The sequence below is a fragment of the Pteronotus mesoamericanus genome, unplaced genomic scaffold, assembly GCF_021234165.1.
Source record: "Pteronotus mesoamericanus isolate MK-2021 breed Mesoamerican mustached bat unplaced genomic scaffold, CSHL_Meso_final scaffold_651, whole genome shotgun sequence".
Taxonomy (NCBI): domain Eukaryota; kingdom Metazoa; phylum Chordata; class Mammalia; order Chiroptera; family Mormoopidae; genus Pteronotus; species Pteronotus mesoamericanus.
The window spans coordinates 16,389,962-16,408,434 of NW_026555325.1; the positions used below are offsets into that span (position 1 = coordinate 16,389,962).

General features: G+C 42.6%; 1 protein-coding gene across 6 annotated transcripts in view; it reads left to right on the plus strand.

The window, feature by feature from the left end:
* FMNL2 (formin like 2) overlaps positions 1-18,473 on the plus strand; it is a 300,538-nt gene that overhangs the window by 270,039 nt on the left and 12,026 nt on the right. For all 6 annotated transcript variants that reach the window (XR_008528208.1, XR_008528209.1, XR_008528210.1 and 3 more), the window contains 7 exons: positions 2,738-2,862; positions 4,207-4,409; positions 5,976-6,210; positions 7,260-7,328; positions 7,489-7,569; positions 15,501-15,630; positions 18,137-18,300. Coding sequence is in view for 3 of the 6 variants with exons in the window: in XM_054562400.1 (XP_054418375.1) it covers positions 2,738-2,862; positions 4,207-4,409; positions 5,976-6,210; positions 7,260-7,328; positions 7,489-7,569; positions 15,501-15,630; positions 18,137-18,300 (1,007 nt within the window). In the remaining 3 variants the exon portion in view is untranslated. The remainder of the gene's footprint in view (positions 1-2,737; positions 2,863-4,206; positions 4,410-5,975; positions 6,211-7,259; positions 7,329-7,488; positions 7,570-15,500; positions 15,631-18,136; positions 18,301-18,473) is intronic.

The following is an 18,473-nucleotide window of genomic DNA, read 5'->3' on the forward strand; positions in this document are numbered from 1 at the left end:
CCCTTAATTTACTTGAGTTTTCTTTGCATTTATAGAGGAAATAGTGGCGTGAAATGTGCATTTGAAGTGTATGGTTTACTTCCTCAGATCTGTGCTAGATCGACATGGCTCCCATTTCCTCGTTAGTTCATCTGCAAGAGACCGCTGGGCAGCCTGCACCTTTGCTGCCTCTATGGCAGAATGTGCTTTGGAACTTCATACTGAGAATGTGAACCCTGGCTGATTATTTTTCATTAAAAAATTGTTCATATCATAAGGAAGACTTAGCACAGTTGAATATGGCTGTTTGGGACCACTATAATGAAACCATTTTTTCCCCTCTTCTAAAAAGGATTATTTTTTAAAAGAAAACAAATGAGTCTTCAAGGAAGGCCTGAAGGGAAATGAATTTTTGACTCTGCGCTGCCTCGGGAAATGTGTCCGAGAAGCATGAAATTCCATATGAAGAGTGTGTCACCTGCTGAGCCACTTGACTCTAACCATATCTAATTTTTTTTTGTATTTCCTTTGTTCTTTCTGCTTCCACAAAAGATGGGCCAATCAAGCTTTTCTGTAGGTTGCTCCTCACTGAGTGTGTTGAGTATTTGCCTTGTGCTCCTGTTGGTCACACTGTGCCTTGGCATCTTCCACTCCATCTTACATTGACCCATTGCATTTTGGCTTTGTGTCTGCGGGAAGTCTTGGTGTTGGCTGACTGTTATTCCAGGTTTGCCCGCACTTCTTAGTTGAACCTGTAGAAGAGATTATGGCCCTTTAAACAGACATCCTCTGTCATGTACCACATCCCTTCCCTCCCAAGAAAAGGACTGTTTTTTTTCTTCCCTTTCTGTTTAATTTTCACAGTTGGATCTAAGGCCTCAGCTCTAGAAGGATTTTGGATTTATTCTGAGAGAAAAAAGAAAGCTCCACAGAACAAGGAAAAGCTACTGGGTGCCGCTTTTCCACTTCCCTCCCACTGGCCTCCTTTAGCCTGAACACCGTATATCAAGGTCACCTGCACAGTCACCTTGGGTGACCTTGATATACGGTGTTCAGGCTAAAGGTCCTCCCCTGACTGCCTTTCCCCTCCCCCACCATCATCCGTTCCCCAAAGTCAGGACAACCTTCCTGAAAAGAACTCTTTTTCCTGTGTTCTGATTTCAGGCTTATTCCTAATCTTGCTAAAAAAGGTAGGGTGGCTGCAAAAAAAATGACTTTCAGTGAGTGTCCCGAGGCCTGCAGTGCCTGTGGACGACTGGTGGAACCAAATATCACTGGCTTTTCACCTCGGATTGTGAAAACATCCCTGCGCAGCCCCTTCCTCTGATCCCTGCTCTTCCCCCTCAAAATCACTGCGGTCCCCGCCTCTGAGAGGAAGGTCTGATCCTCCCTCTCCTGAAGGACATGGGTTTTCCTGGGCAGCATAGGCAAAAAGGCAGTCCAGCAAGGAATCCAACACTGTTGGGTAGCAGAAACTAAGGTGTCACCTTTGGTAGTGGAAAGGCCTGGTTTGACAGAGCTGTGTTTCTGTGTTGCTGCATGCTTTTGTGTCGGTTTATCAGAGGACATTCCTGCTGTTTACTGTATGGCCTTTGCAACTCTGGAGGAATGAGAGGAGCTGCCTGCCTCCCCCTTCCAGTTACCTCCCACCGAGGCAGGCAGCCAGGTAAAAGCCCAGGTGTGTTTTGTGTTTTGTGTTTTTGTTGTTGTTGTTCTGCAGTGAAGTTCCTCTTCTTCCCTTGCTAATCATGGCAACGGCAAAGCTCCCAAACAGCATGGTGGGCATCCCAGGACAGATTTAAGAAGCAGAATATATATAACTTTAAATGGTTTGGGAAGACTTCTTTATGATATGCAATTCCATCAAACTAATGCAAATTAGTTAATGGAATTTTTAATGAATTGCCTTCTTTTGCTCATTTCCCCGAAGTAAGAGGAGTTGGCACGGACCCCTTGACCCCTCAGAGATAGAGCCTTCCCTCTCTATTAAGAAGTTTTCAGTATTTTTAGTGAGTTCATCCACGCCTTCTAGTCACACACAGTTGACCTCTGAGGAAACAGAAGGGACTGTGGCCATTCTCAAAAAGCAATACAAATCCTGATTTCCAAGTCCCCTTCTGTCTTAAACATTTTCTGTGTGGGGCCATGCATGGCCCTTTGTCTGTTTGAAATAACTCAGGAGCCAGTATAATCCCCATCATCGAAGTCATCCCCGGGAATGTATTGCTTTGGCTGAGAGTCACCATTCTTGATGTTACATTCCTGGTGGTTTAGAGAGCCACCGTTTGCAATCTTCAATCATCTTTTAAGATTTGTTTGGAGATATGTGTTCTAGAACCAAGAATTTAGTATGTCAAAACTGGACTTAATGCTCATCAATATCAAACTGAGTCACACAGAGTATTTGCCCTCTCTGCTCTCTAGTAATATTAATAATAATTTTTGTTCTCTAGTTCTTTATTTGTCCTAAGCATTGTCCTAACATTGTTACTGTAATACAGCAAACAGCTGATGCATTAAAAAAAAAAAATCTGCCCCTGGCTCTTAGATAACTTTTACACAATGTTGTATCAGTCAATCAAATGAAGACCTCCGATTGCTCTGGCCAGAGCCATGTGTGATGTTTTAAAACACTTGGGTGCCTCTTGCCTCCTTCCTCCAGTGTCAAAGTGTCATCTGCAGGGACTGTTGTCTGATTATTCTTAAGGGTCAGGAGGTCTTGATGGAATCTTAATTTCCTTCTCTCTGACTGCTGTAGCTGTGAAAATTAAGAAGCCAATCAAGACAAAATTCAGAATGCCAGTTTTTAACTGGGTTGCCCTGAAGCCAAATCAGATCAATGGCACAGTCTTCAATGAAATTGACGACGAGCGGATACTGGAGGTATCTTTCTGGTTGGTTAGACACACGGGGCCTTCTCTATGCAACAAAGCCAAAATGGGTGTGCTGTTATTCTTGAAATTTCAGTTGATTAAAGTGCTAGTATTTTAAGTGCTTTGATGTAAAGAAAAAAAAGATATATAATATCAGAGAATAAAATTGGACAGTACTTTGTAAGGTGATTCTAAATTCTGTTTAAAAAATTATGTTAAAACGAAATACTTTTGAGAATCATCAGTATATGCCACTACACACACACACAAACACACACACACACACATTTAGTCTGTCCAGAAGGTATGCAGCCATGTCATATGAAAAATAGAGGCATTTATTGAAGAAGATATAAGATACAAGAAACATTGTACATAGGACAAAGACACCTCAGTCTGCTTCAAAGTAGGCACCTTGGGACCTCACATGGTTCTCCTCATCGCCATCAGCTGCCCTGTCGTATTTTCCTGAATCTCGTGCAGGGTCTGAAATTTCTTCCTTTTCAAAGGTGGTTTGAGTTATGGGAAAAGCTAGAAGTTGTAGGGCGCCAAATCTGGGCTGTAGGGACCTGAGTCACCTGGGTGATTTGATGTCTTGCCAAAAAATTCTGCATAAGTTATGACACACGAGTAGGCACATTGTCGTGATGAAGCTGCCAGTCACCAGTGGTCCATAACTGCTGCCTTCTGAACCATCCTAATACTTTCCACAGAGGAATGTTCAAGCTTAACATGAAATTTGATGCAGATTTATTGCTGTACTCATTCAGTGACTTTGAATGTGACAGCTACACTGTACACATGCTTGCTCAATGACGTTTACCGTCCCCACTGACTAGTACAGTGAAGTTGCCATTGTTCACACATGTGTGTTCCAGTCCACTCTCCTTGGCTGCCAGATTAGATTGACATTGTGCAGACTGTTCTCATTATGTTATTAATGGCTGCAGTTTTTCTGGACAGACCTCATATATATATATATCTGACACAGTATCTGCCATTAACTTATAAAAGAGCATAAAACTCTTTATTAAATTATTAGTGAATAAGAACTTAAAAATTATACTCACTAGCTGGTTTGATGGATAGTTTTAGTCTGTGGTGGCCTTCCCTGCAAACGAATTATTGAAAGGCATTTGAATGGGCTGGTTGGGATCCGTTGTCTACTTTAGACATTCATGTCTGTATATGTGGCATAAGTCACACTTAAACACAAATAGGAAGATAGAGCTAGCCATGGCCAAAGACAAGTATTGAAAAGAAAAAGTAAGTTCTTTGTCAATTAAGAAACTGTCTAAGTGGGGGCTTCCTGACTTAATTTTTAAGTATAATCCATTTGTCCGCTCTACCCCAGGATTTGAATGTGGATGAATTTGAGGAAATTTTTAAGACAAAAGCCCAAGGCCCTGCCATTGACCTTTCTTCAAGCAAACAGAAGATAACACAGAAGGGATCCAACAAAGTGACGTTACTGGAAGCAAATAGGGCCAAAAACCTCGCCATAACCTTAAGGAAAGCTGGCAAGACCGCTGATGAGATCTGTAAAGCTATTCATGTGTAAGTTCAAAGCATTCTGGAAAACAATATTTTAGTACACTTAGGATCAAAACAAGAAACTTATGCATCGGTAGATGACAGAAATAGTTCAGTAGTGAAGCCAGATCTAAGATAAAAGATTGGGCAATTCTTGATATCCACACATCAGAGAATCTTTTTGGTACATATATGCAACTTTAGAGTTTAATAAAATGTTAACCTAAAAGAGGTAGACCAGAAATTACTCTTGGGAGTGCCATATTAGAATGAGTAATTATAATAGTTTTAGAAGAATAACAATGGAATTGTGATATTTATTAGCTTGATCTGTTCTCTTATGTAGATCTACAGCAAAGCTTACATAAAAGGAAAGTTGAGTGGAGTATTGCAGATGCTAAAAAAAGGAAGTAAATGTCAGTTTCCTCTGGACTATCTGAATTTTAGTCAGACTTGTTGAATACAAATTTGATGGCATTGATGGATGACAAAGTTTGATGTCAGATGTACTTACAATACAGATGCATATTTTAATTTATAACAATAGTAATGTGATTGCTGTTGCTTCTAGTGCTGCCAGGACATTTTAAACAAAGTTCAGTGTTTTTTTGTTTGTTTTATTTTGTTTTGTTTTTATCCTTGCATGGCAGGGAAGGCACTGGTTTTATTTACTTTTCTATTAGAAGAATATTTCTATTCTTATGGTCATGGTCACTTTCAAATATGACAAGGATGTTATTAGATGTTTTAGGAACTAAGTCATTGTAAATTGGCATTTCATCAGTTTTGATCAGGGATTCTTACAGCAGTAAATGGCCCTGAGAAAGCATTTGCTCCAATTTTATATCCTCAGCCAGCATCATAATCTAATAGTCTCATGCATCCTACAGTCTGTTCTAATTTCTGATGTTGAAACCTGATATGCATTTTGGTTTTTAATTTTTATATACCTTATTTGTCATGATGATTAAATATTATTATATTATTTTTCTACACAAAGATTGTCTGGATAGTAGAGATTGTAGCAGATACTTTCTTTGTTCAAACTGAGTATACATCCACACAAACCCGGTATTCCTCCAAGAGATGTATACAATTAAGCCAAAATATCCATATGGCACAGGCATTTGGATGCATTTTTTTTCCTAAAGAAGAAAATATATACCAGGTTATTGGTTTAATTGAAATATTTTACAAAGTTCACCCTATATCCTGTAATTGTGTATGTAATATTAATCTCATAATTAGCAGTATATAGCATTCCTAAAAACCATGTCCTTGAATGACTTAACCATCAGATGCTTCAGCCTCCCTCTGTCTCTTCCTGCTGTCATTCACTGCTGAGTTCTAGAGGTTTAGAGCTATGCTAACAGCTTAGAAACTGGTATGGTGATGTGATAAGGTCCCAGTTTTCAGGAAGGACCAATGAGGGTGCTTGATGCATAGTCAGCGGCCAGTACCACTGGAGCGTCCTCACCATCCAGCTGTGAAGAACTGACTTGGTGTCTTATGAGCTGAACCGGATGGGGGTATGGCTGAAAGGGCTGGGGGTTTTCTGCCTAACACTGACAGGTCCACATCTGTCCTCAGATTTGACTTGAAGACACTGCCCGTAGACTTTGTAGAATGTTTAATGAGGTTCTTGCCAACTGAGAATGAGGTGAAAGTGCTCCGGCTCTATGAGCGAGAAAGGAAGCCTGTGGAGAACTTGTCAGATGAAGACCGGTTCATGATGCAGTTCAGTAAAATCGAGAGGCTCCTGCAGAAGATGACCATCATGGCCTTCATCGGGAACTTTGCTGAAAGCATTCAGATGCTGACTCCTGTGAGTGGACCGACTGGCAGGGGAGGAGGTCCCACGAGACATAGAATCGTTTTTGCTTGTTTCAGTCTCTCTCAGAATTGTACTTAGTGTCATGGGCTCTAAAGACTACTTCCTAGAGCTTTCCAGATTCCATTTTTACTTCAGCCATCCTTTTCCTACTGTGTATGCCGAGTAAATCTGAAAAGGGTGACTTTCCATTTTGCCTGTTGCCATTCTCCCTAGAGAACGCCCTTTTCTGTGTCTGCAGGGGTCCTCTGGATTTTAAAGTGCACGTCAGTACAGAGGACAAGGGAAAATGATTCCCTCAAATTTTCAGTCCCCTCCTGCAGATACGAGATCTCTGGTTGGGCTGGCAAGACTGAAAATGTGACTTTCATTTCCAAAAACGAGCCCGTGCCTTTAGTGAACAAGTTTTTGGCTTTCATTGGAAGCATTAAATGTATCGTAGGCATCTGGTTCCTTGGAAGTTTGTTACAGCACATAGTAGTGGCATAGAAGTAATAGCCAACCGCCTCTTGTTCCTTTGTGTTAATCTGGTAGAGACTTAGGAATATCATAAACATCATAAAAAGTTCTTTCCCAGTTCTATTTCTAAATAGACTTTTGTTAATAAATTATAATAGTACGTCTGTTCAAAATATATCCTGAGAGCTTCTGGGGGGTGGTTATATTCCTTAGCTGTTTTGTTTTCATTCTTGGACAGCCCCATTGATTCAAAAGTATAAACTGTATTACATGGCTAGAGGTAAAGGGCAGGGAATTGAGTTCTGCTAGAAGATGCTGTTGAGTGAGTCTCATTGCTTGTAGGTTTTCTGATAAGCAAGTTTTGATGTTACTTCTTATTTTTAGAGAGAAGCTTGCATGTAATTACATGGTCACCTAAGACAACTTGAATTTATGTTTAGGAAAAATAGAATCTCAGCATTAAGGCTTTAAGGTCTAAATGCAGGCCTGCTTTCTTCTGTGTTAATTTTTAGCTTCCAATTAGCTGCCCATTTGTAACATCTTTTTCTTTTTTTCTCCCCTGCCCTCCTTTGACTGGAATCTAGCAACTGCACTCAATTATAGCAGCATCTGTCTCTATAAAGTCATCTCAAAAACTCAAGAAAATTCTGGAGGCAAGTGACGTTTTCCATGTGTATGTGTATGTGTATGTGTATGTGTATGTGTATGTGTATGTGTATGTGTATGTGTATGGAAGAGCTGACTGGCCTGCCGCATTTCTCTGCCGGGAGTTGTGCTGACGGGCTTCTCTTGGCTTGCTCTCTGTCTTTGCAGATCATCTTGGCCCTAGGGAACTATATGAACAGCAGTAAACGAGGAGCGGTTTATGGATTTAAACTTCAGAGCTTAGATCTGGTGAGTAGACTAAAAGAAATGCAAGAGCTATACGAGGGATGAAACAGCTGGCAAAGATTAAGCCCTGGAGTGGCGAGTGTGTGCTCTTAGAAGTGGGGTGGGATGTTTTGATGATTCTCTGCTAGTGGGAGGACCAGTTGGTACACAGTTTCTGGAACACCATTTGGCATCACGCACTTAGAACCTTAAAAATACTATACCCTTTGCCCTACTATTTCCATTTCTAGGAATCTATCCTCAGGAGTCCGAATGCTGGATGCTATATTTAATTTATAATTGCAAATAATTTTTTAAATTTATTTATTTTTTCAAATACGTTTGTCTCTGCCTTCCCCCCACCACTTTCCCTTGCCTCCTCCCTCCCTCCCACCCTCCCTCAACTCTCCCCCTTTGGTTTTGTCCATGAGTGCTTGCTATATGTTCCTTGACTTTCCCCCTTCCCTTCCTTTTCCCCCGCCTCCCCACTTCCCTCTTGTCTCTGTTGGTTTCTTTTCCTTTCAGTGTTGCTGGTCTTATTTTCCTTGCATCTTTGTATTGTTGGTTAGGTTCCGCTTATAGGTGAGATCATATGGTATTTGTCTTTTGCCCCCTGGCTTATTTCGCTTAGCATAATGCTCTCTAGTTCCATCCATGCTGTCGTGAAGTTTAGTAGTTCTTTTTTTCTTTCTGGTGCATAGTATTCCATTGTGTAAATGTACCATAGTTTTTTGATCCAATCCTCTACTGATGGGCATTTAGGTTGCTTCCAACACTTGGCTATTGTAAATGGTGCATCTATGAACATTGGGGTGCATAGGTTCTTTTGAATTGGCGTTTTGGGATTCTTAGGGTATAGTCCCAGCAGGGGAATCACTGGATCAAAAGGCAATTCCATTTTCAGCTTTTTGAGGAAATTCCACACTGCTTTCCACAATGGCTGCACCAGTGTGCATTCCCACCAGCAGTGTACGAGTGTTCCCTTTACTCCACAGCCTCGCCAGCACCTGTTATTTGCAGATCTGTTTCTGATGGCCATTCTGACCGGTGTCAGATGATACCTCATTGTGGTTTTGGTCTGCATTTCTCTGATGGCTAGTGATGCCGAGCATCCTCTCAAATGTCTCTGGGCCCTCTGCATCTCTTCTTTGGAAAGGCGTCTGCCCAGGTCCTTTGCCCATTTTTTGATTGGATCATTTGTCTTCTTGGAGTAGAGTCGAGTGAGTTCTTTATATATTTTAGAGATCAGACCTCTATCTGATGTATCATTAGCAAATATATTTTCCCATAGAGTTGCCTCCCTTTTCATTTTGCTGATGTTTTTTTTAGCCGTGCAGAAGCTTCTTATTTTGATGAGGTCCCACTTGTTTATTCTTTCCTTTATGTCCCTTGCTTTAGGAGACATATCAGTGAAAAAATTGCTGCGTGGGATATCTGAGAGTTTCCTGCCAATGTTCTCCTCTTAGGACTTTGATGGTGTTGCGACTTATATTTAAGTCTTTTATCCATCTTGAGTTTATTTGTGTGTATGGTGTCAACTGATGATCCAATTTCAATTTTTTGCATTTAGCCGTCCAGCTCTCCCAACACCATTTGTTGAAGAGGCTGTTATTGCTCCATTTTATGCTTCTGCCCCCTTTGTCAAATATTAGATGCCCATATAGATCTGGGCTTATTTCTGGACTTTCTCTTCTGTTCCACTGGTCTATGGGTCTGTTCTTGTGCCAGTACCAGATTGTTTTGAGTATAGTGGCTTTGTAGTAGAGTTTGATGTCCGGTATTGTGATCCCTCCTACTTTGTTTTTCTTTCTCAAAATTACTGCAACTATTCAGGGTCGTTTATGGTTCCATATAAATTTTTGAAATGTCTGTTCTATTTCTGTGAAATACGTCATTGGTATCTTAATAGGGATTGCGTTGAATCTATAAATTGTTTTGGATAGTATGGACATTTTGATGATATTAATTCTTCCAATCCATGAGCACGGTATATGCTTCCATTTATTTGTGTCTTCCTTAATTTCTTTCTTCAATGTTGTATAGTTTTCTGCGTACAGGTCTTTTACCTCTTTGGTTAAATTTATTCCTAGGTACTTTATTTTTCTTCTTGCTATATCGAATGATTTTTTTTTCTGATTTCTTCTTCTTCTATTTCATTGCTGGTGTACAAAAATGCCTTTGATTTCTGAATATTGACTTTGTATCCTGCTGTTTTGCCAAATTCACTTATTAGGTTGAGGAGTTTTTTGGTAGAGTATGCAGGGTTTCCTATGTATACTATCATGTCATCTGCAAACAATGATAGCTTTACTTCCTCCTTTCCTTTTTGGAAGCCTTTTATTTCTTTTTCTTGTCTGACCGCTGTGGCTATGACTTCCGATACTATCTTGAATAGAAGCGGTGAAAGAGGCCATCCTTGTGGTCGTCCCGATCTTAGTGGGAAAGCTTTCAGTTTTTGCCCATTGAGTATGATGTTGCTGTAGGTTTTTCCTATATGGCCTTTATTACATTGAGGAATGCCCCATTTATTGCCATTTTGCTGAGTGTTTTGATCATAGATGGGTGCTGTACCTTATCGAATGCTTTTTCTGCATCTATCGAGATGCTCATGTGGTTTTTGTCTTTTCTTTTATTTATGTGATGTATTACGTTTATTGATTTACATATACTGAACCATCCCTGCATCCCTGGAATGAATCCCACTTGATCGTGGTGGATAATCTTTTTAACATATTGCTGGATGCGGTTTGCCAATATTTTGTTGAGGATTTTAGCGGCTCTGTTCATCAGTGAAATTGGCCTGTAGTTTTCTTTCTTTGTAGGGTCTTTATCTGGTTTTGGCATCAGGGTGATGCTGGCCTCATAGAAAGAGTCTGGGAGTCTTCCCTCCTCTTGGATTTTTTGGAATAGTCTGAGAAGGACAGGAGTAATCTCTTCCTTAAATGTTTTGTAAAATTCTCCTGTGAAACCGTCCAGCCCTGGGCTTTTGTGTGCTGGGAGTTTCTTGATGACGGCTTCAATTTCCCCAGCTGTTACCAGTCTGTTCAATCTTTCTGTTCCTTCCTCCTTCAGTGTTGGAAGATTATACTTCTCTAGAAATTTGTCCATTTCATCCAGGTTTTCAAATTTCTTGGCATATAATTGTTCATAGTAGTTTCTGACAGTCCTTTGTATTTCTGTCGTATCAGTTGTTATTTCTCCTCTTTCATTTCTGATATTATTAATTTGGGTCCTCTCCCTTTTTTGTCTTGATGAGTCTGCTTAAAGGCTTGTCAATTTTATTTATCTTCTCAAAGAACCAGCTCCTGGATTGGTTGATCCTTTGAATTGTTCTTTTCATCTCTATGTCATTCAGTTCTGCTCTAATCTTGACTATTTCCTTCCTTCTACTTGCTCTGGGATTTATTTGTTGTTGTTTCTCCAGTTCTTGAAGTTGTAGTGTTAGGTCTTTTATTTGAAATGTTTCTGTCTTTTTTAGGTAGGTCTGTATTTCTATGAACTTCCCTCTCAGGACCGCCTTTGCTGTGTCCCATAGGTTTTGGACTGCTGTCTGTTCATTTCCATTTGTTTCCAGAAATTTTTTGATTTCTTCTCTTATCTCATTATTGACCCATTCGTTGTTTAATAGTCTACTGTTCAGTCTCCATGAGTTTGCAAGTTTTTGAAGTTTCTCTTTGAGGTTGATTTCCAGTTTCAAGCCCTTGTGGTCCGAGAAAAAGTTTGGCATTATTTCAGTTTTCCTGATTGCTGAGGCTTGCTTTGTGTCCTATCATGTGGTCTATCTTTGCAAAACTTCCATGAGCATTTGAAAAGAATGTATATTTTGCTTCTTTGGGATGTAAGGTTCTATATATGTCAGTTAAGTCTATTTGATTCAGTGTGTCATTCAGCTCCACAATATCCTTATTGATGTTTTGTTTGGAAGATCTGTCCATTTTTGTCAGTGGGGTGTTGAAATCCCCTACTTATCAGTGTGTTGCTGTGTGTATCTTTTTTGAAGTCATCCAAGATTTTCCTTATATACTTGGGAGCCCCTCTGTTGGGTGCATATAAGTTTATAATGTTTATGTATTTTTGATAGATTCTTCCTTTAAGTATTATAAAGTGTCCCTCTGGGTCTCTTTTTATGGCCTTTGTTTTGAAATCTATTTTGTTCATATAAGTATTGCAACTCCTGCTTTCTTCTCTTGCCCATTTGCTTGGAATATTTTTTTCCATCCCTTTACTTTCAATCTGTGTAGGTCTTTTGCTCTGAGGTGGGTCTCTTGTAGGCAGCATATGTGTGGGTCATGTTTTCTTATCCATTCAGCTACCCTGTGTCTTTTGATTGGGGCATTTAGTCCATTTACATTGAGAGTTATTACTGATAGAAACCTATTCATTTTTTCTCTTTGTACGTGTGTTTTTCTCTTTCTCACTCTTTTCCTTCATCTTCTTAAACCAGTCCCTTTAGCATATCTTGGAGTGCTGGTTTGGTAGAGATGTATTCTTTTAGCCTTCTTTTGTCTGGGAAACTTATTATTTCTCCTATTTTAATTGAGAGCCTTGCTGGGTAGAGCAGCCTTGGTTGTAGGCCGTTGCTTTTCATGACTTGGAATATTTGTTGCCATTCCCTTCTGGCTTGTAATGTTTCTGTTGAGAAGTCAGCTCCTGGGCGTATCGGGGCCCCCTTGTATGTTACTTTCTCGTTCTCCCTTGCTGCCTTGAGGATTCTCTTTGTCTTTGATAGTTGCCGTTTTAATGGTGATGTGTCTTGGAGTGGACCTCCTTGGGTCCCTCTTGAGTGGGGTTCTCTGTGCCTCCTGGATCCATGAGACATTTTCTCTCCTCAAATTGGGGAAATTTTCCATCATTACGTTTTCGAGGAGGTTCTCTATCTGTTGCTCCTCTTCTTCTCCTTCTGGTATCCCTATTATGCAGATATTATTGCGTTTCAGGTTGTCCTGCATTTCCCTAAATGCCTCTTCATTCTTTTTGAGTCTTTTTTCCATTTCTTGTTCTTTCCGGGAGCTTCTTTCTACCTTATCCTCCATCTCACTGATTCGATCCTCAGCTTCATCCAGCCTGCTTTGGATTCCTTCTACTGTGTTCTTCAATTCAGAAATGGTATTCTTCATATCCTCTTGTGTCTTCTTGATAGTTTCTATGTCCTTTTCCAGGTTGCTATAGTTTACTGTAATATCCTGGTAGTCTCTCTGCAGTTTCTCATAGTTATCTTTGAGCTGGCTGAGCTCATTGAGCTTCCTTAGAGCCATTGTTTTGAATTCAATATCTGATAGTTCCCTTGCTCTATTTCATTTAGCTCTCTCTGTGGGGATTCCTCCTTTCTTCTCATTTGGGGGGGAACTTCTTTTTCTTTCCATTTTTGTGAGTCTATTATTTTTATTTATTTATGCTTCTGCTTCAATTGATCCATCTAGATTTCCTGACTTTGTGGATTAAACTTCTATGGTAGTAGGCAGGTCTTTTTATTTATTATTTGTTTGTTTGTTTTTTCTTTAGTTTTCTTTCTGGGCCTGCCTCTGATGATGTCAGTTGTTGACCCCTATATGACCTTAGGTCGTTTGTTTCAGCCTTCCAGGAGTCTACTGTCTGTGTCTGACTCCTGCTTTGGGCAGCTCTGTGACCCCTTCAGCCAGGGATCCCCTATTTCTGTGGATCGCTTTGTACTCTCCCACCGGCTCCTTCAGCGTGCTCCCCAGCCAGACAGGGTACCCAGCCCCACAGGATCCCCAGCCGGCCTGGGCGCTTATTTGCCCACCCTCGTGCACTTGTCTAGCACCCGCGCCCGGTGGGCGCCCGGGCACTGGTCAGTTTAGGGTCTTCTATTGTGTGCCTTTCCCCGCTTTTGGCTCTTTGGGGGCATCGCTTGCCCTCGCCAAATGGAGACTATGGAAATGGAAGGAAGTCAGCTCCAGGACCCTCCGGTTAATCCTGTCTCCAGTCTCTCCTCCAGGGACTCTGGGCAGCTCTATGACCCCTTCGGCCCAGGACCCACTATTTCTGTGGACTGCTCTGCACTCGCGGCTCGCGCGGGTCGGTTTCCGCCTGCCCTCGCCGATCTGCACACTCCCTCGCAGGCCCCATCGGCACCCACCCTGCGGGAGGCCTTGCCCGCCCCCGCGAGCCCTCACCAGCCGGCACAGGTCCACACACATGCTCACCAACCCTGGCCGGCCACTCCACGCGAGTGTGCGCGCCTGTACTGGGTGGTTTGGGGCTGTCTGTTGTGTGCTTTTCAGCTATTGGCTCTTGGGGGGTGTGGCTTGTTCCCGCACAATGGAGGCTATGGAAAGGAGAAGGCGTCGGGACTCCCCGGTTCCTCCTCCCGTTCTTTCCCCAACACCTCTGTCTCCAGTCTTTCCTCAGGGGTCCCTAGGCAGTTCTGTGACCCCTTCGGCCAAGGATCCACTAATTGTGCGGACCGTGTTGCAATCGCAGGCAGTCTGGTTCATGCGCGCCCCACTTCTGCCTCTTTGGGGGCGCACCCTGCCTGCCCAAAATGGAGACCAGGGAATGGGGAGGGAGTCGGGACTCCCCGGTTCCTCCTTCCATTCTTTCCCCAACACTTCCGTCTCCAGTCTCTCCTTAAGGCTCTATGCAGCTCTGTGACCCCTTCGGCCAGGGATCCTCTATTTTTTCCAGCCTGTCTGCACTTAGCCCGCCAGCTCACACGCACACAAGCTGTGTGCGGAGCGCACAAAAGGCAGGTTCATTGATTCCCTTCTGCCTGAGCAAGATGGTAGCTGCAGAGTAGGAGGTAAGTTATCACGGGGACTCCACCGGCCGCCGTCTCAGTTCTCGTCACAAAGTTTTCCTCACCAGTCTTTTCCCAGGCACCAGCCCACTCTGCCGTCGCCTCTGCCCAGCGATCAAGGAGGGTGGCTGCCACTGCAATATAATTGCAAATAATTAACAACAATGTATAGAACCAAGAATTTGGGGAATGATTAAATACAGTATACAGTATAACAGTAGTAAATACAGTATAACAGTAGTTAATATGGTGAACTCTTCTTCCACTGTTAGAATACTTATGAAGAATTAATTTTCAAAGAAACAGATAATTTCGTGTTGAGAAAAGAAAGCAGGATATATAAATTGTATGTACAGTTCAATTTTAGCTATGTAAAATAGGTAGAAAAAACTGAATAGAAGTATGTTGAGGTGTTTACTGAGAGAATAGATGGAATTAGGGATTTCTTTTTTTTTTTTTTTTGGAACTGCTTCTTTACTAAAAGGTTTTGTGTTTTTCCTGGATGGAAAGGGCGCTCTCTCTGCAGGGTCACCTGACTTCGGTAAATGGGACTGGAGAAAACCCGGCATGGCAGCCTCCCCGCCAGGCAGTGTGGGGCGAGCGTGGCTGCCGTGTGAGGAAGTGGGGCAGTGGGCTGAGTCCGCAGCCTCAGGGAAGACATAGTTATTTGATAGGGAGCATCCAGTTAGTCACAGTTCTGTCCCCCAGGAGGTCACGGTTCAGTAGGCACATCTGATTCGGGTCAGGAGAAGCTGGGGACTAAGGGAAGGGCCGAGCTAGGTGTGAAGAGCGCAGCGTAAGCGCCCTGCTGTGCGGGGCACTGCCGCCGGCTCCACACTCCCTGTGGCTCTGGGCCTTCCCTTGGGAGAGCCTTGGGGCTGGGGTTTCCCCACTTTAAAGCCAGGAGAGGTGGCAGAGCAGATGGGGGTGAGGGCGCTCATGTGAGTGAAGGTGTGGGAACAGTTCTAGGTGCCTAGAACCATCCCTAGAGTTGAGCATCTCCCCGGGCTAGGAAGTCCTCTGGTCATTTGAAAGTCACGGGCTCTTCATCAAAGAACACATCCAATCTTGAATCTGCCGCGGGAGTGTTTGTGGTCCAGGTCGGGGCTGTGCCCTGCTGCCCACTCTGGGAGAGCGTCATCTGCTGGGGGAACCGCCCACACCTTTCACTCTAACCTTCATTTCGTTTTGTTTTCAGCTTTTAGATACAAAGTCAACAGACCGAAAGCAAACGCTGCTGCACTATATATCGAACGTTGTAAAGGAAAAATATCACCAAGTGTCCCTATTTTATAATGAGCTTCATTATGTGGAGAAAGCTGCTGCAGGTACCGGTCCTTAGCCCTCGATGTTTCCCCTGGGTAGTGAATGCCTTCATCATGGGGACACCATTCCCTACTTAAGAAAAACGCTCTTCAGAACCTCTTCAAAGAGGCACGGCCAAAACTTCCAGCTCTGAGCTGGGTCCGCAGGCCATGGTGGGGCCCCCTTCTGGGGGCAGTAATGATGTTGGACACAAAGATGTCCTCTCTCACTGTCTTCTCTGTAAAGGTCCAGCTTTCTGAGCTTCATGCACCTTCTCTCTTCTGTTTTTTGCCCTTTTTATTCTGTTGCTGTTTTTGGAAATAAGAGAATGAGAATTTGAGAATCGCCCCCAACAAATATTTTGATTTTGTGATGTTTCTCATGCGTTTGGCCTGAAAACAAGTTAAATGATCAGTACTTCTTGGTTGTTACTTTGCTCTGACAAGTACGCATTTTCACATTTAAATCATCAGTGATTCTGACATAGCTGGACTGTGCTAGGTATTTGTATCTCCATGTTAGAAATGAGAAAATGGACTTTTTTCGAGGTTAAATGTCTTTCTCAGCATCACATGGCTCACAAGTCATAGCTAGAATCCTAGAACCTAGGTTGCCTTCTTGTATAGTGTATCATCCAAGTACCATGTCTTCTCAAAAGAATATTAGGTTAGAAAGAGGAACAACATGCAAGTTGACCTCAGAGTTAGCTCCAGACTGTGATTCCCAAATTATGATCATGAAATATGGTGGTTATTACAAATTCATATTCCTGAGGCCTACCTCAGACTTACTGAATTGAGTCTTTCAGGTTATTGTAACAGTTTGCATGTCCACTGCAACCTGTGTACTTACAGGCATAATCAAGTTTTATTTATCTTTTTAAAATTTATTTTTCAATTACAGTTGACATACAATATTATATTAGTTTCAGGTGTACAACAAAGATCACCTCGATAAGTCCAGTACCCATCTGACACCATCATAGTTATTACAGTAGTACCGACTGCATTCCCCGTACTGTACTTTCCATCCCCATGACTATTTTTGTAACTGGCAATTTATACTTTTTAATCCCTTTCAACTTTTTCACCCATCTCCCCAGTCTGGCACCCACCAAAATGTGCTTTGTATGTATGAGTTTAAGTGTTATTTATCTTTATAATCATTTTGCCTCCGGCAAATTCATCGTGGGAATAAATGCATGAGAAAATGAACAAAAGGATGCGCGATTGAACAAGTGAATGAATGAATGAATGAGGCCCTATTACTGGCATGGATGCGGCTGAAGCTGTGATGGAGACTGAGAGGCAGGTGGAAATGACACTGTAACTGAAGGACTTGCCGTACAGGCTGTGACAGGTCTAATGGGGTCAGGGCTCACTTAGGCTGTTAGCAGGATTTCTCTTCTGGGGATTTTGCACCTTTCAAGTTTTCCTTTGTGTTCTTTAGTGTCACAATTCTAATATTAAATAAATAGTTTCAAAAAATTCCTACCTTACTAATTATAATTAGCACATTTTGTTTGGCCCAAATGAGATACCCCAAAAGTGTCATTTGAAAAAACATTAGTTGGGGAAAATGGGGAGATAGAGGAACTCTCTGGCTGAATTGTTTTCTGTGTTCACTTCCTGGGGCTCTGGTGAGCTGACATGGATCCTTATACCTTCTCTCGTTCCTTCCCTCATTCCTTTGTGGATCCAGTGAACCTTTTTGGGGCCCTGCTGTGTACTTGGCACAGTCCTACGCATTGAGGAGTCAAAGATGAGTAAGACAGTCTCGTCTAGTGAGTCTAGTGAGGGGAAAGCATACTGCATTTTTGTGTAATCCCTCCATGTGCAGCGCTGAGTCAGGCAGTAGGGAGCCAGACCCGGGGCCTGGACCTCCTGCAGGGGCTGCAGGGGCTTCAGGGGCCCGCCTGCTCTAGGAGCTGGCCCCGCCGCGCACAGAAAGAGTCATGCTAATAAACCCTTCTGAGGCGGGGCAGGACTGTTCAACAAAAAGAAGCTGTCCAAGGCGGTCTTAGGCCTGAGAGGTCAATGCAACTGAAGTTCAACAGGTAAAATGCTACCCCCTGCTGGACAGCCACAGAAATGCAAAGAGTTCAAAGTGTTAAGATCTCACCCCTGTAGACCAACCAATAGGCCACCATCTCCTGTAAGAGAAACGGAATAGTTGTGTAAAAGCACAGAAGCCGGCATCCATGGTTGTTATCTGAACTCTGTCTCTGCCACCTCCCAGCTGTGTGACCGAGGGCAGACCACTAACCACTTTATGCTGCTTTTCCTTGGGGGTAAAATGGGCTAATGGTACAAATGAATTATTACATGTAAACAATTTAGTTCAGTGCCTGATAGTGAGCACTCAGTAAATTATTTATATTAAAAGATCTCTACTCTAAAAGCTGGAAATGAGATCTAAGGCCTTGAGTAACCCTAGGAATCCACTGAGAACTCAGCTTGCCAGCCAGACCCACTGCGGTTTTGACTTTTCCCGTTGAGGTTCATGGGAACGTTGCTTTCTCTGCTTCAGTCTCCCTTGAGAATGTTTTACTGGATGTCAAGGAGCTCCAGAGGGGAATGGACTTGACCAAGAGGGAGTACACCATGCATGACCACAACACGCTGCTGAAGGAGTTTATTCTCAACAACGAGGGGAAGCTGAAGAAGCTGCAGGATGATGCCAAGATTGCCCAGGTCAGTGTCTGTGCCCCTCGACACCCAAAAAGGAGAACTGATTGGACCCTTAAAGCTACCCAGGATTTGTGGGAAAATTGTCCCCTGTCTATTGAAGGTAGAATTCTTATGTAGCTAATGATTATTGGGTGGGGTGGGGGGATCTTTATGACTATTGTACCTGGAAGGGCCCC